This window comes from Mobula hypostoma, chromosome 7, assembly GCF_963921235.1.
Source record: "Mobula hypostoma chromosome 7, sMobHyp1.1, whole genome shotgun sequence".
NCBI classification, from domain to species: domain Eukaryota; kingdom Metazoa; phylum Chordata; class Chondrichthyes; order Myliobatiformes; family Myliobatidae; genus Mobula; species Mobula hypostoma.
Window position 1 is genome coordinate 94,745,569 of NC_086103.1, and position 26,907 is coordinate 94,772,475.

Below are 26,907 nucleotides of genomic sequence, written 5' to 3' on the forward strand. Positions count from 1 at the left end.
AATGTCACTCCAGTCTTTAGGAAGGGAGGAAGGCAAAAGAAAGGAATTTATAGGCATGTTAGCCTAACCTCAGTGATTGGGAAAGTGTTGGAGTCCATGATTATGGATGAGGTTTCAGGGTACTTGGAGACTAATGATAAAATAAGTCAAAGTCAGCATAGTTTCTGTAAAGGGAACTCTTACCTGAAAAATCTGTTGGAGTTTGTCGAGGAAGTAACAAGCAGGGTGGACAAAGGAGAGGTAGTGGATATAATTTACTCAGAAGGAATTTGATAAGGTGCCACACATTAGGCTGCTATCCTATGGCGTTACAGGAAAGATACTGGTATGGATAGAGGAATGGTTGACGGGCAGGAGGCAGCAAGTAGGGAGAAAAAGGGGCCTTTTCTGGTTGACTGCCTGTAACTAGTGGTATTCTTCAGGGATCAGTTTTGGGACCACTACTGTTTACACTGTTTGTCAATGATTTAGATAATGGAATTGATGGCTTTGTGGCAAAGTTTGCAGATGATACAAAGATAGATTTAGGCATAGGTATTGCTGAGGAAGCAGGACTTAGGAAATTTGGAAGAATGTGCAAACTGTGGCAGATGGAATAGTGTTGGGAAATGTATGAGAATGCACTTTGGTGAAAGGAACAATGATGCAGCCTATTATCTGAATGGGGAGAAAATTCAAACATCAGAGGTGCAAAGGGACTTCGGGGTCTTCATGCAGGACTCCCAAAAGATTAACTTGAGTCTGTGGTAAAGAAGGCAAATGCAATATTGGTATTCATTTCAAGGGGAATAGACTATAAAGATAATGCCTAACCTTTGTAAGACAATGGTCAGGCCACACTTGGAGTATTGGCAACAGTTTTGGGCCTTACATCTCAGAAAGGATGTGTTGTCATTGGAGAGTCCAGGGAAGGATCATGACAAATTGGAAGAATGAGGTTCTGGGAATGAAGGGGTTAATATATGAGCAGTGTTTGGCAGCTTTGGGACTGTACTCATTGGAATTTAGAAGAATGCAGTGGCAAGAGGGAATCTCATTAAACCTACCAAATGTTGAAAGGACAGAATAAGGTGGATGTGGAGAGGATGTTTCCTATGGTGGGGGTATCCAGAACTAGCCTCAAAATTGAGGGGCGACCTTTAGAAACAGAGGAAAGGAGGAATTTTTAGCTAAAGAAATCTGTGGAATACCCTGCCACAGACTGCAGTGGAGGTGACAGTTTCCTGATTGGTCAGGGCATCAAAGGATATGGAAAAAAGGCAGGTGTATGCGATTGAGTGGGACCTGGGATCAGACTCAATGGGCTAAGTGGTCTAATTCTGCTCCTATATATTATGGTATTATGGTCTTATTATCTTTCCGCTATGCAGCACATTATATGATGCTTTCCTTGTTGTATAGTACTTCATGTGAGACAAGTATATTTTAATCAATTAGACTCAGGCATTGCCAGAGCTTGACGTTTATAAAGTACATTAAACAAAGTAAAATATTCCAAGCTGTTAATAATATTTAAACTGAGCCACAAGGAAATACTAAGTCCGGTGAATAAAAATTTTATCTAATAGATGTATGATAAAGAACATTTTACAAGTAGAGTAAGACAAAATAGTGGTGTTTGGGGAAAGAATCCATGTTATATCCAGGAAATCAGCAGGCCAGGCAGCATATCTAGGAAGAGGTACAGTCAACGTTTCGGGCCGAGACCCTTTGTCAGGACTAACTGAAGGAAGAGCTAGTAAGAGATTTGAAAGTGGGAGGGGGAGGGGGAGATACAAAATGATAGGGGAAGACAGGAGGGGGAGGGATGGAGCCAAGAGCTGGACAGGTGATTGGCAAAAGGGATATGAGAGGATCATGGGACAGGAGGCCCAGGGAGAAGGAAAAGGGGAAGGGGGGAAAAACCTAGAGGATGGGCAAGGGGTATAGTCAGAGGGACAGAGGGAGAAAAAGGAGAGACAGAGAAAGAATGTGTGTATATAAATAAATAACGGATGGGGTACGAGGGGGAGGTGGGGCATTGCGGAAGTTAGAGAAGTCAGTGTTCGTACCACCAGGTTGGAGGCTACCCAGATGGAATATAAGGTGTTGTTCCTCCAACCTGAGTGTGGCTTCATCTTTACAGTAGAGGAGGCCGTGGATAGACATATCAGAATGGGAATGGGACGTGGAATTAAAATGTGTGGCCACTGGGAGATCCCGCTTTCTCTGGCGGACAGAGTGTAGGTGTTCAGCAAAGCGGTCTCCCAGTCTGCGTCGGGTCTCGCCAATATATAGAAAGCCACATCCGGAGCACCGGACGCAGTATATCACCCCAGCCAACTCACAGGTGAAATGTTGCCTCATCTGGAAGGACTGAATGGTGGTAAGGGAGGAAGTGTAAGGGCATGTGTGGCAGTTGTTCCACTTGCAAGGATAAGTGCCAGGAGGGAGATAGCCTCCAACCTGATGGCATCAACATTGACTTCTCTAACTTCCGCTAATGCCCTACCTCCCCCTCGTACCCCATCTGTTATTTATTTATATACACACATTCTTTTCCTCCCCCTTTTCCTTCTCCCTAGGCCTCCTGTCCCATGATCCTCTCATATCCCTTTTGCCAATCACCTGTCCAGCTCTTGGCTCCATCCCTCCCCCTCCTGTCTTCTCCTATCATTTTGGATCTCCCCCTCCCCCTCCCACTTTCAAATCTCTTACCAGCTCTTCCTTCAGTTAGTCCCGACGAAGGGTCTCGGCCCAAAACGTCGACTGTACCTCTTCCTAGAGATGCTGCCTGGCCTGCTGCGTTCACCAGCAACTTTGATGTGTGTTGCTTAATCAGAGGCACTGTTAGAATGAAAGAACCCAGGATGAGTTAATGGCATGAGAACAAAAGATCAAAGATTTTGTCGTCTCTGTGTGTCTCTCTAGGTTTATGGAACTCGTGTTTATTGGGGTACCCTTTCTCTAGGTTCTTTGGAGTTCGCTCAGACCAAGAATTGTGAACAATGTCTGAGATCCAGGGTGGTTTCAACAATGGTTGAGAACAGTGACAATCAAGTGGTGACTTCAAACAGTAAGCATTGGAATCTTTGTGGAAATATTTGTAATTTACTAAATAGTATTTTGTGTGGTTTATTTTGCTTTCTATCTTATAATAAATTAGGCTTAAATTCCTTTGTTGTGCTTGTACACTTATTACCACATCTCCTAGACAATCGAATAGTTTGGGTCTGATCAACCCAGCCCATTACACTTTGGTACTACGAGCAGGGTCCAGGAAAGTATGGAGGAGGCCAAGCAAGATGAGCGATAGCAGGTCTCCAGGATGGATAACTCTGAGGGCTTTGGATTGCTGGCTAATGTTCTGAGTAAATAGGTTCTCCCAGATATTGAGAGAAGGCATGTGCTGAATTGACTGATTTCAGACACCAGATCTGAATATGGATTGTGGACGATTTTATTGCAGCTTTGAACAATGGGTTCACAGACCAGGAAACAGGCACTTAGCTGATTGTCTACATATGCATGAGTCTAATCAATATTTCATTGCATGGATGCAGCAGTGATTAACACGTTTTGGGTGTGATGGTGAGAAGATTGTAAATATGGTTTTGTTTGAATCGTCCCGATAGTTCTTTGATCTTAAACACATAAAATGTGTGTAGTGCTGGGCACAGGCAGACCTTCCACTGAAAGTGTCTGTATATGGTGTCTGCTGTATCATCTTTTGTTAAATAAAGGGGCTGTGTACCTACCAGTACTTTGCTCTGGTGACTTCATTCACACAACAACAATGGCACGGGATTTGCATGAGTATATCCTATCCCCAGCATTAAACTATCTCACTATATAGGTGATATGCAATTGTGGGTAACCTCTGAAGAGGTGGTCTCCGAAGTGCCTAATACCTTGTTTGATCACATGTAATTAAGGGGACAGGAAATAAACCCTAACAAAGTACAGGGCCCAGCTACAACTTCATATTTTGGGAATACAATCGACTAGGGCGATAGGATAATATCCAATAAGGTCAGAAATATGATCCTAGACATTGATTAGATTAGATTAGATTAGATTACATTCAAGTTTATTGTCATTGTGCCAAGTACAGATACAAAGCCAATGAAATGCCGTTAGCATCTGACCAGAAATGCAAAGAATAGTGTTATTTACAAAATAACTGCGAATAAAAAGTAAGTGCTACAGCACACAACTATAAAGGTACTGAGACAGTACAATATGGGTGCTTAGCGCTGTGATGGGAGGTTCAGCAATGTCACAGCCTCAGGAAAGAAGCTCTTCCTGTGCCTGCTAGTGCGGGAGCAGAGGCTCCTGTAGTGCCCACTGGATGAAAGGAGAGTAAAAAGTCCATGGTTAGAGTGAGATACATTCTTGATAATGCTTTTCACCCTGTCCAGGCAGCGTTTATGGTAGATGTTCTCAATGGTGGGCAATTGGGTGCCAATAATCCGCTGGACAATTTTCACCACACACTGGAGTGCTTTGCTGTCCGATACGGGACAATTGCCATACCAAACTGAGCTGCAGTTGGTGAGTATGCTCTCAATGGTACAGCGGTAAAAGTCCATTAGTATCCTGGGACAGAGATAAGCTTTCTTGATGCTCTGTAGGAAATAAAGGCACTGATGCACCTTTTTGATCAGGATGTAGGAGTTCAGGGACCAGGTGAGATCCTCGGAAATGTAGACACCAAGGAATTTGAAGCTTGATACACACTCCACTACAGCTCCGTTGATGTAGATGGGGATGTGAGTCTGGCTCCTGCATGCCTGAAGTCCACAATGATCTCCTTGATCTTCTGGGTGTTAAGGGCCAGGTTGTTGTTGGCACACCACACGGCCAGGTGCTGGACCTCATCCCTGGAGGTTGTCTTGTACGTTTCCCTGAGAATATCTGTTTGCAATTTATGCTTTCAATTTCCTGCCTGATAGCCTCATAGTTCCCTTTACTCCAATTAAACGTTTCCCTAACTTGTCTGTTCCTATCCCTCTCCAATGCTATGGTAAAGGAGATAGAATTGTGATCACTATCTCCAAAATGCTCTCCTACTGAGAGACCTGACACCTGACCAGGTTCATTTCGACAATACCAGATCAAGTACAGCCTCTCCTCTTATAGGCGTATCTACATATTGTGTTAAGAAACCTTCCTGAACACACCTAATAAACTCCGCCCCATCTAAGCCCCTAGCTCTAGAGTCATGCTAATCAATATTTGTGAAATTAAAATCTCCCACCACAACAATCCTGTTATTATTACCCCTTCCCAGAATCTGTCTCCCTATCTGCTCCTCGATGTCCCTGTTACTATTGGGTGGTTTATAAAAAACACCCAGTAGATTTATTGACCCCTTCCTGTTCCTAACTTCCACCCACAGAGACTCCGTAGACAATCCCTCCATGACTTCCTCCTTTTCTGCAGCCATGACACTATCTCTGATCTACAGTGCCACACCCCCACCTCTTTTGCCTCCCGCCCTATCCTTTCTGAAATATCTAAAATCCGGCACTTGAAGTAGCCATTCCTGCCCCTACACCATCCAAGTCTCTGTAATGGCCACAACATCATAGCACCAAGTGCTGATCCATGCTCTAAGCTCACCTGCTTTATTCATGATACTCTTCGCGTTAAATTAGACACATTATGTTGGTCCCCTTCCCTTACAGAGTGATTCCAGTAACTCCTCAATATGGTAGAGAATTATTCTGATCCTTGGATGGCAATCCCTACTGTTGAAGCTAATGAGGATGTTATCCTCCAGGTCCCTTTGAAATTCAATCTGATAATAATTTGCACTTTTTGGGTTGTAGGGTACAAGAGTGGGCTGTCTGTAACATGGTGTTCCATATCCCTACTAACCTCAGGCCAGTGTTTCAGAAGAAATAAATGGCATAGTAAAATGCAAACTTGTTTACTTACTCCTGCCCATGCCTTGTCTGGATGATTATTTGTTCTTCCCCATGCTTTGTAAAATTTAAACAATCGCTCCTTGAAAGAAGGTGCTCTCTTTTTGTTAATGACAGGACAATCTATTTCTTTTGTTCTTGAAGGCACAACTGAATCCACTTCATAAAGAGTCAATTCAGTTCTGCAAGGGGGGGGGGGTATGCATTTGTGGCATGCCTATCTTCCCCTCCAGTACTGGTGAGATTATCGCTGATGGACAAGGAATTACATACTGGCTGGTGAAACAAGGATATCCTGTCTGAGCGGATAAGGGTAAATTGACTAAGAGGGAATGAAAACATTTGTTTTTAAAGGTTCTTGCTGGAATGTTGCTTTGCTCTGTTCCAATGCTTGTCTTGTGTTTCGTTGCATGTTGGACTTCTGTCAAGACCTTGTGATTTGTGAAAATGATATTACTGTTTTGGAAAAAATGCACATTATGTGATTCGTGCTTATTGGGGGCCCATAGGTGTGAAGTAATGTTGTAAACTCAGAGTGACTGGTGTCATACCACTTTTTGTTGTGAATCAAATGCCAAATGGCAGGAGGAGAGAAAGCAGCGCGCCGTGCGTGCGCAGCCCTCCGGTGAAAAATGACATGGTATCCGTTAAATAGGGGCCGTGGACAATTCTGATTTGATGGAGATGGACGTGAAAGCACAGAGGAACATCTGGAAAAAATTTCTGAAACGCTCGTTCGCTGCTGTCGTTACTGCGTGGTCAGGAATCTTTCAGAGGGAAGGCCTCAAAATCCCCAGCTTTGCCTGCTGTTGGTGACCGAGATGAAGCTCGAATTGCTCGGATAGAGATGACGCTCAGTACTTGGTGTCAGGGAGCTGATCAGAGCTCAACGTTTTCGGATGACTCAGAGTCGGACCGTGGTCGGGTATGGCAGGGAGAGTTTTTCTTCCTTCTCCCGTCTGCATGAAATGTGGGACATTTGACAGACTTTGAACTTTTACTGTACTCATGGACTTCTTCATCAAGTTATGGTATTCTTGCACTGTTGTAACTATATGTTATAATTATGTGGTTTTGTTAGTTTTTTTTCAGTCTTGGTCTGTCCTGCGTTTTGTGATATCACACCGAAGGAAATATTGTATCATTTCTTAATGCATGCATTACTAAATGACAATAAAAGAGGACTGCGTGTCTTCATAATCTAAAAAATTGATTGCAATTTGACTCCCTCATCACATTGTGGTGTTTGTAAATCTTATTCATTGTTCGAATTGTCAATGTGTTAACGCCCCCCTTACAGATGAGGGTATATATTTTAATGGGAATGTTGAGTTAATCATTGGATCTATATAATTTTTCATATTTTATTAATTGTAATATTCATTTTAATTCATCCAAGGGATTTAAACAGAAGGAAGAATTCTGAGTCTTTAGCCTGACCAGGTATTCGAAGGATAGATGTGTTGTATTAAATTTTGTAAAGCCAATCCTTCCTGCTGCTCCATTACTGCTCTCTTAAAGTCCAGAATTCTGTCAATCTCTGGTTTCAATGGTTGCAATGACCACAGTCCCTTTTGAATAGAGAATTCGAAAGATTCATCCGTCCCTGAGAGAAAGAATTTCATCTCATCTTGGTCATGAATGACATACCACTTATTCTGAAGCTGATCCTCTGTTCTGAGCCCTCTTAGTCAGGAGAAATATGAAACAGTACAGTTGATGAAGGCTGCAGAGATTTCATTAAGACCTTTGATAGTGTCCTTAATGGTAGATGGTTCTAAAAGGTTCAAGCCCATCTGATTCAAAGTATGTGTGGTGATACTTAGGGAAGATATTCTTATAGAAATAAGAAGGGGATGATCACTTTAAAGAGAATACACCCCAATAATCCTTGGGAGTTAATGAAGCAAATATGTAGGGAGATTACAGATAACTGTAAGATTAATAAGATTGTATTCTGGACGATTTCAACTTCCCTAATATTGACGGGGGTTGCCATAGTGCAAAAGATAGTTTGCTGAGTGTGCACAGGCAAGCTTGCTCAAATAATATGCATATGGTCCCAGCAGAAAAGCGCCAACACTGGGAAATAAAGCAGGGCTAGTGGCTGGTATCAGTGGGGAGCTCTGTGGGAGGCTATTTACAGATGAATTGAAATCTGGAAAATAAGAGGGTTTTAAAAGTGAGATAGGGAGAATTCGGGGTCCTTCTAGAGTGAAGAGGAAGGCTGTAAAGACTAGGGAACACTGGTTTGCAAGGGAAATTAAGGCAGTGTTTAGGAAAAAGGAGGCAACTGGTTTCAGATAAACCCTTTAAGTGATTTTAACCTTCTACACATATTGACTTGGACTTCCATACTGTAAAACTGAAGCTTTTTCTGGTCCTGTGCAGTGACCCCTTCGTATCCTTTCAGAAGTCCACAATCCTTGGTCTTACTGACATTGAGTGCAAGTTTGTTGCTGGAACGCCACTCAGCCAGCAGATCTCACTCCTGTACGCCTCCTCATTACCATCTGAAATTCTGTCAACATTAGTTATGTCATCCGCAAATTTAGTTGATGCCTTTGAGCTGTGCCTGGCCACACAGTCATGGATATAGCGCAAGATCAGTGGGCTACACACACACCATTGAGGTGACCAGTGTTGACTGTCAGTTAGGAGATGTTATTTCCGATCCTCATTGACTGCGATTTCACGATAAGGAAGGCAGGGATCCTGTTGCACAAGGAGATGAAGAGGGCTTAAAGCTGGCATTAGGTTGTTCCAGCAGACAATGTGAAGGAGAATACCAAGACGTTTTACAGATATATTAAGAGGAAAAGGATAGCATGGGACAAGTTTGGTCCTCTTGAAGGTCAGCATGGTCATCTATGGATGGCACTGAAGGAGATGGGGGAGATCTTAAATAGAGTTTTGAATCTGTATTTACTTGGGAGACAGGCACTGAGTTTATAGAACCACGGCAAAACAGCAGCGAGGTCATGGATCATATATGGATTAAAGAGGATTAGAGTTTGCTGTTTTGAGGCAAATAAGGGTGGATAAATCCCCAGGGCCTGACAAGATGTTCCCTTGGAGGCTGGTGCAGAATTTGCAGGGCTCTAGAAGAAGTATTTAAAATGTTCTTAGACAACAAACAATATCAAGGTGGATAGAAAAAACTTTTTCAAGCATGTAAAAAATAAAAGCAGAATGAGAGTGCATGTAGGCCCACTAGAAAATGAGGCCAGAGAAATAATAATGGGGACAAGGAGATGGCAGATAAAGTAAATAAGTATCTTGCATCAATCTTCACTGTGGAAGACACTATCAGTGTGCCAGATGTTGAAGGGTGTGAGGAAAGAGAAGTGAGTTCACTCACAACACGCTGAAGGAACTCAGCAGGTCGGGCAGCATCCGTGGAAAAGATCGGTCGATGTTTCAGGCCGGAACCCTTCATCAGGACTGTAGAGGGAAGGGGCAGAGGCCCTATAAAGAAGGTGGGGGGAGGGTAGGAAGGAGAAGGCTGGTAGGTTCCAGGTGAAAAACCAGTAAGGGGAAAGATAAAGGGGTGGGGGAGGGGAGGCAGGGAGGTGATAGGCAGGAAAGGTGAAGAAAGGAATAGGGGAAAACACAATGGGTAGTAGAAGGAGGTGGAACCATGAGAGAGGTGCTAGGCAGCTGGGGGAGGGGGCAGAGTGACATAGGGATAGGGGAAAGGAGGGGGAGGGAATTACCGGAAGTTGGAGCATTCTAAGTTCATACCAAGGGGCTGGAGACTGCCTAGACCGTATATGAGGTGTTGCTCCTCCAACCTATTAATTGATTGATTGATTGATTGGCACCTGATTAGTTCCAAGGGTTTAGATGGGGCAGAGTTTGTTAAGTGTGTCCAGGATGGTTTCCTGTCACAGTATGTGGACAGGCCGACCAGGGGGAATGCCATACTAGATCTAGTACTAGGTAATGAACCGGGTCAGGTCACAGATCTCACAGTGGGTGAGCATCTGGGGGACAGTGACCACCGCTCCCTGGCCTTTATAATTATCATGGAAAAGGATAGAATCAAAGAGGACAGGAAAATTTTTAATTGGGGAAAGGCAAATTATGAGGCTACAAGACTAGAACTTCGGGTGTGAATTGGGAATTTTTGCAGGGAAATGTACTATGGACATGTGGTCGATGTTTAGAGATCTCTTGTGGGATGTAAGGGATAAATTTGTCCCGGTGAGGAAGATAAAGAATGGTAGGGTGAAGGAACCATGGGTGACAAGTGAGGTGGAAAATCTAGTCAGGTGGAAGAAGGCAGCATACATGAGGTTTAGGAAGCAGGGATCAGATGGGTCTATTGAGGAATATAGGGAAGCAAGAAAGGAGCTTAAGAAGGGGCTGAGAAGAGCAAGAAGGGGGCATGAGAAGGCCTTGGCGAGTAGGGTAAAGGAAAACCCCAAGGCATTCTTCAATTATGTGAAGAAAAAAAGGATGACAGGAGTGAAGGTAGGACTGATTAGAGATAAAGGTGGGAAGATGTGCCTGGAGGCTGTGGAAGTGAGCGAGGTCCTCAATGAATACCTCTCTTCGGTATTCACCAATGAGAGGGAACTTGATGATGGTGAGGACAATATGAGTGAGGTTGATGTTCTGGAGCACGTTGATATTAAGGGAGAGGAGGTGTTGGAGTTGTTAAAATACATTAGGACGGATAAGTCCCCAGGGCCTGACGGAATATTCCCCAAGCTGCTCCACAAGTTGGGAGAAGAGATTGCTGAGCCTCTGGCTAGGATCTTTATGTCCTCGTTGTCCATGGGAATGGTACCGGAGGATTGAAGGGAGGCAAATGTTGTTCCCTTGTTCAAAAAAGGTAGTAGGGATAGCCCAGGTAATTATAGACCAGTGAGCCTTACATCTGTGGTGGGAAAGCTGTTGGAAAAGATTCTTAGAGATAGGATCTATAGGCATTTAGAGAATCATGGTCTGATCAGGGACAGTCAGCATGGCTTTGTGAAGGGCAGATCTTGTCTAACAAGCCTGATAGAGTTCTTTGAGGAGGTGAACAGGCATATAGATGAGGGTAGTGCAGTGGATGTGATCTAGTGATTTTAGTAAGGCATTTGACAAGGTTCCACACGGTAGGCTTATTCAGAAAGTCACAGAAGCATGGGATCCAGGGAAGTTTGGCCAGGTGGATTCAGAATTGGCTTGCCTGCAGAAGGCAGAGGGTGGTGGTGGAGGGAGTACATTCAGATTGGAGGATTGTGACTAGTGGTGTCCCACAAGGATCTGTTCTGGGACCTCTACTTTTCGTGATTTTTATTAACGACCTGGATGTGGGGGTAGAAGAATGGGTTGGCAAGTTTGCAGACGACACAAAGGTTGGTGGTGTTGTGGGTAGTGTAGAGGATTGTCAAAGATTGCAGAGAGACATTGATAGGATGCAGAAGTAGGCTGAGAAGTGGCAGATAGAGTTCAACCCGGAGAAGTGTGAGGTGGTACACTTTGGAAGGATAAACTCCAAGGCAGAGTACAAAGTAAATGGCAGGATATTTGGTAGTGTGGAGGAGCAGAGGGATCTCGGGGTACATGTCCACAGATCCCTGAAAGTTGCCTCACAGGTGGATAGGGTAGTTAAGAAAGCTTATGGGTTATTAGCTTTCATAAGTCGAGGAATAGAGTTTAAGAGTCGCGATGTAATGATGCAGCTCTATAAAACTCTGGTTAGGCCACACTTGGAGTACTGTGTCCAGTTCTGGTCACCTCACTATAGGAAGGATGTGGAAGCATTGGAAAGGGTACAGAGGAGATTTACCAGGATGCTGCCTGGTTGAGAAAGTATGCATTATGATCAGAGATTAAAGGAGCTAGGGCTTTACTCTTAGGAGAGAAGGAGGATGAGAGGAGACATGATAGAGGTGTACAAGATAATAAGAGGAATAGATAGAGTGGATAGCCAGCGCCTCTTCCCCAGGGCACCACTGCTCAATACAAGAGGACATGGCTTTAAGGTAAGGGGTGGGAAGTTCAAGGGGGATATTAGAGGAAGGTTTTTTACTCAGAGAGTGGTTGGTGTGTGGAATGCACTGCCTGTGTCAGTGGTGGAGGCAGATACACTAGTGAAGTTTAAGAGACTACTAGACAGGTATATGGAGGAATCTAAGGTGGGGGCTTATATGGGAGGCAGGGTTTGAGGGTCGGCACAACATTGTGGGCCGAAGGGCCTGTACTGTGCTGTACTATTCTATGTTTTATGTTCTATGTAACCTGAGTTTTGCCTCATCATGGCAGTAGAGGAGGCCATGCATGGACATATCGGAATGGGAGTGGGAAGCAGAGTTGAAGTGGGTGGCTACTGGGAGATCCTGTCTGTTTTGGCGGATGAAGCAGAGGTGCTCAACGAAGCGGTCCCCCAATCTGCGTCGGGTTTCACCGATATAGAGGAGGCCACACCGGGAGCACCGGATGCAATAGGTGACCCCAACAGACTCACAAGTGAAGTGTTGCCTCACTTGGAAGGACTGTTTGGGGACCTGAATGATGGCAAGAGAGGAGGTGGAGGGACAGGTGTAGCACTTGTGCTTACAGGGATAAGTGCCAGGTGGGAGATCCGTGGGGAGGGACATGTGGACCAGGGAGTCGCGGAGGGGCCGATCCCTGCGGAAAGTGGAGAGGGGTGGAGAGGGAAAGATGTGCTTAGTGGTGGGGTCCTGTTGAAGGTGGTGGAAGTTGCGGAGGATAGTTCTCAAGGTGCAGGATAGGTATGTCCCACAGAGGAAGAAGTTCTCAAAAGGCAGGGGTAGGCAACCGCGGCAAGGAAAGTTAAGGATTGCATAAAAGCCAAGGAAAGGGCATATAAGGTAGCAAAAGTGAATGGGAAGTTGGATGATTGGGAAACTTTTAAAATCCAACAAAAGGCAACTAAAAAGCTATAGGAATGGAAAAGATGAATTATGAGGGCAGACTAACCAATAATATAAAGGAGGATACTCAAGAAAGAATAGTTATATAAAGAAAAAAAATTGAGGTGAGATTTGATATCGGACCACGGGAAAATGATACTGGTGAGGTAGTATTGGGGGACAAAGAAAGGACAGATGAACTTAATGAGCACTTTGCATCAGTCTTTACTGTGGAAGACACTAGCAGTGTGCCAGAGGTCCATGAGTGTCAGAGAGCAGGAGTGCATGCCATTGCTATTACAAAGGATAAAGTGCTAGGCAAACTCAAAGTTCTTAAGATAGTTAAATCACCTGGGCCAGACAGATTATATCCCAGAATTCTGACAGAGGTTACTGAGGAGTTAACAGATGCATTGGTCATGATCTTTCAAGGATCACTTGATTCTGGCATGGTCCGGGAGGACTGGAAGATTTCAAGTGTCACTCCACTCTTTAAGAAGGGAGGAAGGTAAAAGAAAGGAAACTATAGGCTAGTTAGCCTAACCTCAGTAATTGGGAAAGTGTTGGAGTCTATTATTGAGGATGAAATTTCAGGGTACTTGAAGACTAATGATAAAATAAGTCAAAGTTAGCATGGTTTCTACAAACATAAAGGAAAGTCTTGTTTGACAAATCTGTTACAGTCCTTCAAGGAAATACAAGCAGTGTAGACAAAGGAGAGGCAGTGAATGTCATTTACTTGGATTTTAAGAAGGCATTTGATAAGGTGCGGCACCCGAGGCTGCTTAAAAAGATAAAGTCCTATGGTCTTACAGTAAAGATACTGGCATGAATAGCAGAATGCCTGACAGGTAGGAGGCAGAGAGCAGGAATAAAGGGGGCCTTTTCTGGTTGGCTGCCAGTGACTAGTGGTGTTCCTCAGGGGTCAGTATTGGGACTGCTATTTTTCACATTGTTTGTAAATGATTTAGATAATGGAATTGATGGCTTTGTGGCAAGGTTTGTGGATCATACAAAGATAGGTGGAGGGGTTAGTAGTGCTGAGGAAACAATGCGATTGCAGTAGGACTTAGACAAATTGGAAGAATGGGCAAAAAACTGACAGATAGAATACAGTGTTGGGAAATGTATGATCATGCATTTTGGTAAAAGGAATGATAGTGTAGACTATTATCTAAATGGGGAGAAAGTTCAAATATCAGAGGTGCAAAGGGACTTGGGTGTCCTCATGCAAGACTCCCAGAAGATTAATTTATAGGTTGAGTCTATGGTAAAGTAGGCAAATACAATGTTGGCATTTATTTCAAGAGGAATGGAATATAAAAGCAAGGAGATAATGCTGACTCTTTATAGGACAGGCCACACTTTGTCAACAGTTTTGGGCCCCATATCTCAGATCTCAGAAAGGATGTGTTGTCATTGGAGAGAGTCCAGAGGAGGCTCTTGAATGATTCCAGGAATGAAGGGGTCAACATATGAGGATTATATTCTAAACTGGAATTTAGAAGAATGGGAGGGATCCCATTGAAACCTATTGAATGTTGAAAGGACTAGATAATGTGGATGTGGAGAGGATGTTTCCTATGGTGAATGTAACCAAAACTGGAGGGCACAGCCTGAAAATTGAGGGATGACCTTTTAGAACTTGGGAGTCCTCATACAAGATTCCCTTAAAGTTAACCTCCAGGTTGAGTCGGTAGTGAAGAAGGCGAATGCAATGTTGGCATTCATTTCTAGAGGAATAGAGTATAGGAGCAGGGATGTGATGTTGAGGCTCTATAAGGCGCTGGTGAGACCTCACTTGGAGTACTGTGGGCAGTTTTGGTCTCCTTATTTAAGAAAGGATGTGCTGACGTTGGAGAGGGTACAGAGAAGATTCACTAGAATGATTCCGGGAATGAGAGGGTTAACATATGAGGAATGTTTGTCCGCTCTTAGACTGTATTCCTTGGAGTTTAGAAGAATGAGGAGAGACCTCATAGAAACATTTCGAATGTTAAAAGGCATGGACAGAGTGGATGTGGCAAAGTTGTTTCCCATGATGGGGGAGTCTAGTACGAAAGGGCGTGACTTCAGGATTGAAGGGTGCCCTTTCAGAACAGAAATGCGAAAAAAAAATTTTCGTCAGAGAGTGGTGAATCTATGGGATTTGTTGCCACGGGCAGCAGTGGAGGCCAAGTCATTGGGTGTATTTAAGGCAGAGTTTGATAGGTATCTGAGTAGCCAGGGCATCAAAGGTTATGGTGAGAAGGGGGCGCAGTGGGACGAAATAGGATAAAATGGATCAGCTCATGATAAAATGGCGGAGCAGACTCGATGGGCCAAATGGTCTACTTCTGCTCCTTTGTCTTATGGTCTTATGGTCTTATGGTCTTATGGAACAGAGGTAGGGAGGAATTTTTTTAGCCTGACAGTAGTGAATCTGCTACAGACTGCGGTAGAAGCCACGTCCTTGGGTATATTTAAAGCAGAAGTTGATAGTTCGTGATTGGTCAGGGCATCAAAGGATATGGTGAGAAGGGAGATGTATGGGGTTGAGTGGGATCCAGGATCAGCCAGGCTGGAATGGCAGAGCAGACTCGATGGGATGAACGGCCTAATTCTGCTTCTATGTCTTCTGGTCATATGGTCTAAGTACGTTAGAGTGGGTTATGTTAACTGAGTTTTACTTGGGTAAGTAATTTCTTGGGTAAGTAAAAGTTACGTGACTTTAAAATTATTCTTCTCATGTAAGGAAGCAGTAAATTTCAGCTGTAGAAATGAATATGAGGAAAATGAGCTCCAAGGGTTGTTGAGAAACAGAAGTGAGTCTGTTGAACAAAAATAATTTATTTGTTGAAAACTTAGAAAGGCAATATTTTACCAATTATTTTAACACATGCTTCTGTTAATCAAGTCAAAGAAAATTATTAACTCTGCTGAATAAATTTCTTCTGCATTATCTAAAACAGAACTCAGAACAGTCAGCAATGGGTAAGTCTTTGTTCTGCCTATCTTGATGCTAATTTATATAAATGTCCTCATGGGTTTCATCTGTATCTCTCTATTCCCTTCATGTTCTTCTGTCTATCTAAAAGCCTGCTTTCACCCCAAAAACTTACTGCAAGCACCTGCCGTTCTCCGCTTAAAAACTTGCCCCTGGCTTCAACTTTAAACCTGACCCCCAACCTTAAAACCATGTCCTTAGATGTTTGATATTTCTACCCTGGGCTAAGATTCTGTATACCTATCTTCAGTGTGATTCTGCTGTCTTTGAATTATTCAATTTGGAACTATTGGCAAGTAGTGTAAATCTAAGGGAAGCATCTTTTACAACAAAGTAAATGCACTTAATAAAACCATAGGGCTTAGGAGCAGAATTAGGCCATTCAGTCCATCGTCTGCTCCACCATTCCATCATGGCTGATCCCAAATCCCATTCAACCTGCCTTCTCACCATAACCTTTGATGCCCTGACCAATCAGGAAACTATCAATTTTCACTTTACATCTACCTACGGTCTTGGCCTCCATAGCTGACTATTGGACTATTGGACTAAGTATAGTCAAGCAAATGTCACAAAGTGAAAAGTCACAAAATGACAAAGAAATACTTACCATCTTTGGTGATGTCTGTGGCAATTGTTCTGTTCCAGCTCATTGTTGTATACAAACTAGTTTCATCAATTGGTACATTTGAACTTTTCACAAATCCTGTAGATGACCCCAAACTAATTAATGGCTGAAGAGTGCTCATCTGTCCTTCTGTGTTTGATAGCTCATTGGTAAATGATGGTCCAGGACTGTTTGAAATTTCAGTATTGATGGACGGTACAACAGTATATGAAGACTGAGATTCTTGAAAGATAGTAGACAATCCAGCACTGGTGAATGAGCTGGTGTTAGAAGCAGCTGCTGGTGTAGTTGATGAATCAGTAACAAATGGTAACTTGGGGCTTGTAGTCAATTCTGTGCTTGAATAAGATTCAGTGTCTAAAAAAGAGATTAATTATTAACATTAGCAAAAAATAACATATTAATAAATGATTGATATATAATGATTGAATCAAGAAATACAATATATTAATGAGGTTTGGAAAAAGTAAGGTGAAATACTGAATAAGGATTTGAAGAGAAAACTATAGCCATACCAATAGAGAAGGGAGGGATAGGAGACTAAATAAATAGCTCTTGCCTAGAGCCTGAAGCAATTCAATGGGCAAATTAACTTCTTACTACAGTTCATCAGATGCATGCCAGCTCCAGGCACATGATCCCATCAATCCCACTGCCCTTTCAGTTTTCCTTCAGCCCTGAATCTTATTCTTTGTTACTTGCTCATCCCCTCCCTTTTGATTTTCTTTCACAATTATCTCCATTACTGTGGCTAATTAATCTTTGGGATATGGGAGAAACCTGGAGCACCTGGGAAAAAATACACACATTGAGGACATGGAGTTTCCAGATAGACAACAAAGGAGGTCAGGATCAAGTCCAGATTATTGGAGCTGCAAAGTAATGTCGCCATTCTATCCTTTTCAATAATCTGTGTGTGATTCAATGAAAGATCGGTCAACAGGATATCGGTTTTCTAACATCTTGCACTGAGGCTGGGAGTGATGCAGAGTGGCATGTTGGGGTATAAAGCATTAATTGTTCAAAGTAAATTTATCATCAAAGTACACGTCACCATGTACCACCTTGAGATTAATTTCTTGCATTCATTTACAAGAAAATAAAGAGATACAATATAATGTATGAAAAACTATGTATAAATAAAGTCTGACAAACAACTACTACATGTAAGTAATAATACCGAGAACATGAGTTGTAGAGTCCTTGAAAGTCAATATATAAATTGTGGAGTTGGTTCAGCACTGAGGTGAGTAAAGGTTCAGGAGCCTGATGGTTGTAGGATATTGACTGCTCCTGAACCTAGTGCTATTTAAAGTTTCTGACCTCCTCCACCTCTGATCACCTAAAGAATCACAGTTGCCATGGACTTTATAAAAGCAGTTGCAGACAAGTGTGTCCCCACAAAATTATTCCAAGTCTTCCCCAACTAGAAGCGCTGGATGAACCATGAGACCTGTAACCTGCTAAGGGCCAGATCAGGTAAGATACAAGAGGAACAAGTAAGATCTCCAAAAAGCCATCTCACATGCAGAGTGGCAATTCAAAACCAAACTTGAATTACTGAGGAATCCAACAGTTGTAGCAGGGCTTGAATGCTATCACCTCTTACAAAGTGAAACCAAGCAACATAGGTGATAACAAGGCTTTGTTCCCAGGTGAGCTCAATGCCTTCTATGCTTGCTTTGACTGTCAAAACATGGAGGTACTTTCCCAAACTTCCACAGCCCCCAATGACTTTGCTGTCACATCATCCTCAGAGACTGAAATCACATCCTTCAGGAGGGTGAACCCACAGAAAACATCCAGTCCAGATGCAGTACCTGGCGGAGTACTAAAGATCGGTGCTGATTAACTGGCTGGAATGTTCAGTGAAAGCCTTAATCACTTAATTTGACAGTCTAAGGTACCCACCTGCATCAAGCAGGCTTCAATTATACCAGTGCCTAATAAAAATGTGGAAAGCTGCCTCAGTAACTATTGTCCAGTTGCACTTACATCCACAGTGTTGAAGTGCTTCCAGAGGTTGGTGATTAAATATATCAACCCCTGCCTGAGAAGCGACATAAACCTGCTCCAGTTTGCTTACCAATACAATAGGTCCACAGCAGATGCTATCTCATTGGCTCTTTACTCAACCCTAGAACATCTGAACAGTAAAGATATATACATCAGGAAGATCTTTATCAACTACAGCTCAGTGTTCAATACCATCATCCCCTCAAAACTATTTAGTAAGCTCCATAATCTTGGCCTCAGTACTGCCTTGTACATATGGATCCTAGATTTCTTCATTTCAGTTTGTATTGGCAACAGCATCTCCTGTGCAATCTCCATCAGCACAGGTGCACCATCAGGCTGTGTGCTTAGCCCCCTGCTCTACTCACTTTATACTTATGACCATGAAATTCAGCACAGCTCCAATACCATATTTCAGTTTGCTGACGACACCACTGTCACTGGCCAAATCAAAGGTGGTGACATATCAGCATATAGGAGGGAGATTGAAAATCTGGCTGAATGCTGTCATAAAACAAACTCTTATTCAATGTCAACAAGACCAAGGAGCTGATTTTTGACTTCAGGAGGAGAAAACCAGTAGGTTTGTGAGGCAGTACTCATCAGGGGATCAAAAGTGCAGAGGATTAGCAACTTGAAATTCCTCAGTGTTATCATTTCAGTGTATCTGTTGTAGGCCAAGAACTAAGTGCAATTTTGAAGAAAACACAACAGCGCCTCTAGTTCCTTAGAAGTTAGTAAAAATTCAGCACGACATCTAAAACTTTGACAAACTTTGATAGGCTATGGTGGAGAGTATATTCACTGGTTGCATCAAGGTCTGGTATGATCATTGATCAGAAAATCCTACAACAGGTAGTGCATATGGCCCAATCTATCATAAGACCATAAGACAAAGGAGCAGAAATCGGCCATTCAGCCCATCGAGTCTGCTCTACCATTTTATCATGAGCTAATCCATTCTCCTATTTAGTCCCACTCCCCCGCCTTCTCACCATAACCTTTGATGCCCTGGTTACTCAGATACCTATCAATCTCTGCCTTAGATACACCCAATGACTCGGCCTCCACTGCCGCCCGTGGCAACAAATTCCATAGATTCACCACCCTCTGGCTAAAAAATTTCCTTCACATCTCTGTTCTGAATGGGCGCCCTTCAATCCTTAAGTCATGCCCTCTCGTACTAGATTCCCCCATCATGGGAAACAACTTTGCCACATCCACTCTGTCCATGCCTTTCTACATTCAAAATGTTTCTATGAGGTCCCCCCTCATTCTTCTAAACTCCAAGGAATACAGTCCAAGAGCGGACAAACGTTCCTCATATGTTAACCCTCTCACTCCCGGAATCACTCTAGTGAATCTTCTCTGTACCTTCTCCAATGTCAGCACATCCTTTCTTAAATACGGAGACCAAAACTGCCCACAGTACTCCAAGTCAGGTCCTACCAGTGCCTCATAGAGCCTCAACATCACATCCCTGCTCCTATACTCCATTCCTCTAGAAATGAATGCCAACATTGCATTCACCTTCTTCACCACCGACTCAACCTGGAGGTTAACCTTAAGTGTATCCTGCACGAGGACTCCAAGGCCCGTTGCATCTCAGAACTTTGAATTCTCTCCCCATTTAAATAATAGTCATGGGTAATATCATGGGTAAAGCCCTCCCCATCATTGAGCATATCTACACAGAGCGCTGTTGCAGGAAAGCAGCATCCATCATTAAAGACCCCACCACCCAGATCATGCTCTCTCCTCACAGCTACCTTCAGGAAGAAGGTACAGGAACCTCAGGACCTACACCAGCAGGTTCAGGAACAGTTGTTAGCCCTCAATCATCAGTTCCATGAATCAGAGGCAGTAACTTCACTCATCTTCACTCACCCCATCACTAACCTGTTCCCACAACCTATGGCAACACACACAAAATGCTGGAGGAATGCAGCAGGCCAGGCAGCATCTATGGAAAAGAGTCGACTTTACTCATTACATCTCATGTTCTCAATACTTATTGCTTACTTATTATTATTATTACTTTTTTCTCTTGCGTATTTGCATCATAGTTGTCGCCTTTCAATGATTCTATTGTGTTTTGTGGATTTACTGTGTATGCCCACAAGAAAACAAATCTCAGGAGTGTATATTGTATCTCAGGACTGAATATATTATATTTCAGGACTGCATATATCTACTTCAATAATAAATTTACTTTGAACTTTGAGTAATGCCTCCTGTAGTCTATAATCATGTATTTGGTTTTGTTGCTGTTGAGTGACAGGTTGTTATTATGGCACCATGCAAGCAGATTTCTAATCTCCCTCCTCTATGCTGACTCGTCACCACCTTTGATTTAGCCAACAATAGTGTGTCATTAATAAACTTAAATATGGCATTGAAGTGCAAGTTAATGCTCATTTAGTTCACTCAGCAGCACCAACTAAATTTTTTGCAGGAGCACACATTCGAGAGATAAAATTGCAGCAGATACCAGCAACACAGGCATTAATAGAAGCAACAGCTGAGCATCTTAAAAGAGGAGATATTACTTGTCTGGAGGAAGACATTTCTCAGCCATAGCAAAGCACAACTAAGTGCGGGCACAATTTTCTGAGCAGTCCCTGGGTCCTGTTGAATAAGGGTTTAGGAAACCTTGCATGATCACTGGTTAATATTGTTGATGAAGAGGTGAGTGAAGATGAGACTAAATCCAGGGTCAAAGCATCAGGGTGTAAGGCAAAATTGGAGCAAGGTCGAGGCATGTTAGAGGAGAAGTCAAAATCATCTGATGTTTGGACAATTTAAGCACCAGGCCAGATGGATTGTACAGGGTTCGGGACTAGAGGCAAGGGTCGAGGCATAATTGAGGCAGTTGGGGCAAGCAGAGTGGAGCAAGTCTGAGCGGAGTGAGGCAGATTCGTGGCCCGTCCACCAAAACTGAGAGTAAGGTTTGATCAATGTAAGCGTCAGGCTGATTTGAAAAGCTCAAGGACAGGACGAAACATGGTGGCAGGGTCTGGGCCCAGAGTGCATTGATGCAAAAGGGTCTGGGTCTTAGAGCGAGGAATCCATAAGACCATAAGACCATAAGACAAAGGAGCAGAAGTAGGCCATTTGGCCCATCGAGTCTGCTCCACCATTTTATCATGAGCTGATCCATTCTCCTATTTAGTCCCACTCCCCCGCCTTCTTACCATAACCTTTGATGCCCTGGTTACTCAGATACCTATCAATCTCTGCCTTAAATACACCCAATGACTTGGCCTCCACTGCTGCCCATGGCTACAAATTCCATAGATTCACCACCCTCTGACTAAAAATCATCTGATGTTTGGACAATTTAAGCACCAGGCCAGATGGATTGTACAGGGTTCGGGACTAGAGGCAAGGGTCGAGCCGGTTCTGCTTGCCGCTCTTTGACGTTACTCTGCTCTTCACTGCACTGAAGCTGAGGCTGTGCCTGCCCTGGCTCCTTCAGGATTCATGCCTGAGGACTGACATTCATTCTAAACAGTATTTGCTTACTTTTTTTCTCATAGACTCACAGAGAAGTGCAGCACAGAAACGACCCATCTAGTCCATGCCAAAACCATTTAAGTTGTGACTCTCATTGACCGGCACTGGGACCCTATTTCTACTATCTGTGTATCTATCCAAACTTGTCTTAAACGTTGAAATTGAGCTTGCATGGACCACTTGTGCTGACAGCTCATTCCACACTCTCACAACCCTCTGAATGAAGAAGTTTCCCCTTATGTTTCCCTTAAACTTGTCACCTTTCACCCTTAACCCATGATTTCTGGTTATAGTCCCAACCAACCTCGGTGGAAAAAGCCCGCTTGCATTTACCCTATCTATACCACTCATAATTTTGTATACCTCTGTCAAATCTACTTTTAATATTCTGTGTTCTAAAGAAAACCTGAAGATTCAATCGTTCCAGATAACTGAGGTCCTACAGACACAGCAACATCCTTGTAAATTTTCTCTGTACTCTTTCAACCTTGTTTAGATCTTTCCTGTGGGTGGGTGATAAAGCTGCACACAATACTCCAAATTAGGCCTCACCATCGTCTTATACAACTTCAACATAACATCCCATCTCCTGTACTCAAAACATTGATTTATGAAGATGAATGTGCCAAAAGCTTTCTTTATGACCCTATCTACTTGTAACACCACTTTCAATGAACCTGTATACTAAGCTCCCTTTCTTCTACCACGCTCATCAGTGCCCGACCGTTCTCTGTGTAAGACCTACCCTGGTTAGTCCTACCGAAGTGCGAAACTTTGCACTTCTCCACATTAAATATCATCTGCCATTTTTCAGCCCATTTTTCCAGCTGATGCAGATTCCTCTGCAAGCCACAATAACCTTCCTTGCTGTCCACTACACCCACAATCTTGGTGTCATCCACAAATTTGCTGCTCCAGTTAACCACACTGTCATCCGGATCATTGATATAGATGACAAACAACGGACCCTGCAGCACACCACCAGGCACAGGCCTCCAGTCACAGAGGCAATCCTCTACTGCTACTACTCTCTGGCTTCTCCCACAAAACTAATACATTATTAATACAAATCACAATGAGATTCCGAGCTCTGATCCTGCAGTGCACACACAGCATACAGCACAGGACAGTCCAGCAGGGAGAGATCATTCAGCCCGTGTTGTCTGTGTCATTCATGCTCATTTAAACTGCAAATCTACCTGCACATGGTCTATATCTCTCCAATTCCTGCCTGTTCCTCTTAACTACTGCTATTCTATCTGTTTCCACATCAGCCAGTGTGTTTCAGGTACTTACCACTCTTTGTAAAGCTTGTTTATCTTGTTTAAAATTTCCGTTGTTCACCTTAAACTATGCCCTCTAGTGTATGACATTTAGAGTCATAGTGTTACGGACCCTTCATCCCAAATCTTCCATGAGAAACGGGACGCCTATCTGAGCTAGTCCCATTTTCCTGCATTTGGCCCATAACCTTCTAAAGCTTTCCAATCCACGTACCTGTCCAAACAGTTTTATAAACCCTCTCACTTCCTCTGAGAGCTTACTCCAAATACTCACTATCATCTTTGTGAAAAAGATGTCCCTTGAATCCCTTTAAAATTTTCCCCTCTCATCTTAAATTTATTCCCTTTAATAATTGTAACCATTCAACTTGTCAATGTCCCTAATGATTGTATATACCTCTCTCAGGTCACCCTTCAGCTTTCTATACTCTCGGGAAAAAGCCCTAGCCTATCCAATCTCTCCTTATAGCACAGGCTGTCCAATACCTGCAACATCGGTGTGGACCCTTTTTGCACACCTTCCACCTTGGAGTCTTCCTGCAGTCCAAGTGAATGGGGGCAACCGCCGGGTCCCTGATCTCCCATATCTCACAGGAGAAGCATCTCGACTGTCTTTGGCCCCTTTTAAAAACTCAAGGGCAATAAAAATTCTTATGTTGCTCATTTGTCATTTTCACCAAAGCTCACATCTTGTAACAACAGCAGCACTTTCATCTTAAGGCAGCTATACTCAAAGTGGCCACACCACTAGGTTTTACCTCTCTTTCATTTGTAGCTGGGTTCACAGCAACAGAACAGAGCTCCTCATCTGATACACACTTTTTAAATAGTCTCTGCTGCTCCTCCGTTGTAGGCTGTACAGTAACGAAACAAACTTACAATTGAAAAAACATCCTTCCACTGATACCTACTACTTTGTCTTGTTGGAGACATATCATTAAATACTTATCCTGCAAAAATCAGATAGACATGCAAGGTACATTCAGAACAATGGCTTTCAATTTGTCTAACAGAATGATTTATCTTCAATGTATGTATGCAAAACAAAAATCCTTTCCCTATCCTAATAACTGCATGATGAGTGTTACATTCAAATTCTCAACTCTGCCAACTTTTTCTACCGATCAGGGCTCATAATATTATTCAAAGGCCTCACTTCACCTGCACACGTTTAGCATTTTGAAATTCTCTACTCAAAATTCACATGCTGTCATCTCTACCAGTTACAATCACGGCACGTTGTACAATTACATATTATTCCTAGAGGAAAGCATGGTGAATAACTGGAAGAGGAAGTTGAAAAAATGGTGTTTGATATTACTGGGAATGCTAAAGCTCAAGCTGTGTCTCACTAAGGCTCAAACCAATAGAAATGGAACTATGTTTATATCTATTCTCACAGGAGTAAGTGACACCTTTATAAGGCACAGTGTAGTTTGCATCCTCTCTTCCTTTGCCTCATTTTCACCTTTGATGAGGACTTTCCTCATGATGAAGTTGGTGATCATGCAGAAGAATGCACTGGATCTTGAGACTCAGCTGCAGATTGCAGATTTTTTTCAAAGCAGCTTGGGCAACAGAATAAGAGGATGGCACAGTTACACAGATGGTAGAGCTGATGCTTCAACTCTAGTGATGAGTTTAATTCATATTTGTGTTGCCTCTATGGAGTTTGCACCTTCTCTTGTTGTCACCCTGGTTTTCACAAGATGCTTAGGTTGCCTCCCACACCCAAAGTAGTAATAATTGCATAATAGGTTATTGTAGATAAAATGACAAAAGAAACGTAGGGCATGTGTGGAAATGTGTGAGAGTAAGTTGTAGAATTAGAAAGGGGAATGCAAGCTATCTATGCTATTAATCTGCAGTGAGCTGGCATGGATGCAATAAGCAATCTCTTTCTGTTTTGTAATAAGTAAATCATCTTTCAAATATTCCACTTAGCGTGCCCAAAACATGAAGGTGAAATTGTAGAAGCAAGCTATTTTCATTGAATGATTTGTGACTTATGAATAAACACAGAGTTCACCCAATAGCATATCGCACTATATGAATGAATTTCTATGACAAAGTTCCATTACTTTTCATTGTAAATTAAATACTCTTGCTTATAGACAATAGTCGCAGGAGTAGGCCATTCAGCCCTTTGAGCCAGCACCGCCATTCACTGTGATCATAGCTGATCATCCACGATCAGTACCCTGTTCCTGTCTTCTCCCCATATCCCTTGACCCCACTATCTTTAAGAGCTCTATCTAACTCTTTCTTGAAAGAATCCAGAGAATTGGCCTCCACTGCCTTCTGAGGCAGAGCATTCCACAGATCCACAACCCTCTGTGTGAAAAAGTTTTTCCTCAACTCCGTTCTAAATGGTCTACCCCTTATTCTTAAACTGTGGCCTCTGGTTCTGGACACCCCCAACATCGGGAACATGTTTCCTGCCTAGTGTGTCTAATCCCTTAATAATCTTATATGTTTCAATCAGATCCCCTCTCATCCTTCTAAATTCCAGTGTATACAAGCCCAGTCGCTCCAATCTTTCAACATATGACATTCCCGCCATCTCTGGAATTAACCCAGTGAACCTACGCTGCACTTCCTCTATAGCAAGAATGTCCCTCCTCAAATTTGGAGACCAAAACTGCACACAATACTCCAGGTAGGGTCTCACAATACTCCAGGTGGGGCCTTGTACAACTGCAGAAGGACCTCTTTGCTCCTATACTCAACTCCCCTTGTTATGAAGGCCAACATGCCATTAGCTTTCTTCACTGCCTGCTGTACCTGTATGCTTACTTTCAGTGACTGATGAACAAGGACATCCAGATAGTCATAGTCATAGTCATAGTCATACTTTATTGATCCCGAGGGAAATTGGTTTTTGTTACAGTTGCACCATAAATAATTAAACAGTAATAAAACCATAAATAATTAAATAGTAATATGTAAATTATGCCAGGACCAGCCTATTGACTCAGGGTGTCTGACCCTCCAAGGGAGGAGTTGTAAAGTTTGATGGCCACAGGCAGGAATGGCTTCCTATGACGCTCAGTGTTGCATCTCAGTGGAATGAATCTCTGGCTGAATGTACTCCTGTGCCCAACCAATACATTATGTAGTGGATGGGAGACATTGTCCAAGATGGCATGCAACTTGGACAGCATCCTCTTGTCAGACACCACAGTCAGAGCGTCCAGTTCCATCCCCATAACATCACTGGCCTTACGAATGAGTTTGTTGATTCTGTTGGTGTCTGCTCCCTCAGCCTGCTGCCCCAGCACACAACAGCAAACATTATAGCACTGGCCACCACAGACTCGTAGAACATCCTCAGCATCGTCCAACAGATGTTAATCCTCCACCATGTCCACACTGACCCCCTGGATGGAAACAGGGGTCACCAGTGCCTTAGCCCTCCTCAGGTCTACCACCAGCTCCTTAGTCTTTTTCACATTAAGCTGCAGATAATTCTGCTCACACCATGTGACAAGGTTTCCTACTGTAGCCCTGTACTCAGCCTCATCTCCCTTGCTGATACATCCAACTATGGCAGAGTCATCAGAAAACTTCTGAAGATGACAAGACTCTGTGCAGTAGTTGAAGTCCGAGGTGTATGTGGTGAAGAGAAAGGGAGACAAGACAGTCCCCTGTGGAGCCCCAGTGCTGCTGATCACTCTGTCGGACACACAGTGTTGCA

General features: G+C 43.1%; 1 protein-coding gene across 2 annotated transcripts in view; it reads right to left on the reverse strand.

The window, feature by feature from the left end:
• si:ch1073-15f19.2 (T-cell surface protein tactile) overlaps window positions 1-26,907 on the reverse strand; it is a 74,648-nt gene that overhangs the window by 15,265 nt on the left and 32,476 nt on the right. The window contains exons 4-5 of one of the 2 annotated variants that reach the window (XM_063052801.1): window positions 16,378-16,752; window positions 2,698-2,826 (exon numbers count right to left, since the gene is read on the reverse strand). In XM_063052801.1, coding sequence (XP_062908871.1) covers window positions 2,698-2,826; window positions 16,378-16,752 — 504 coding nt within the window. The remainder of the gene's footprint in view (window positions 1-2,697; window positions 2,827-16,377; window positions 16,753-26,907) is intronic. The other variant, XM_063052802.1, reaches the window with a different exon arrangement.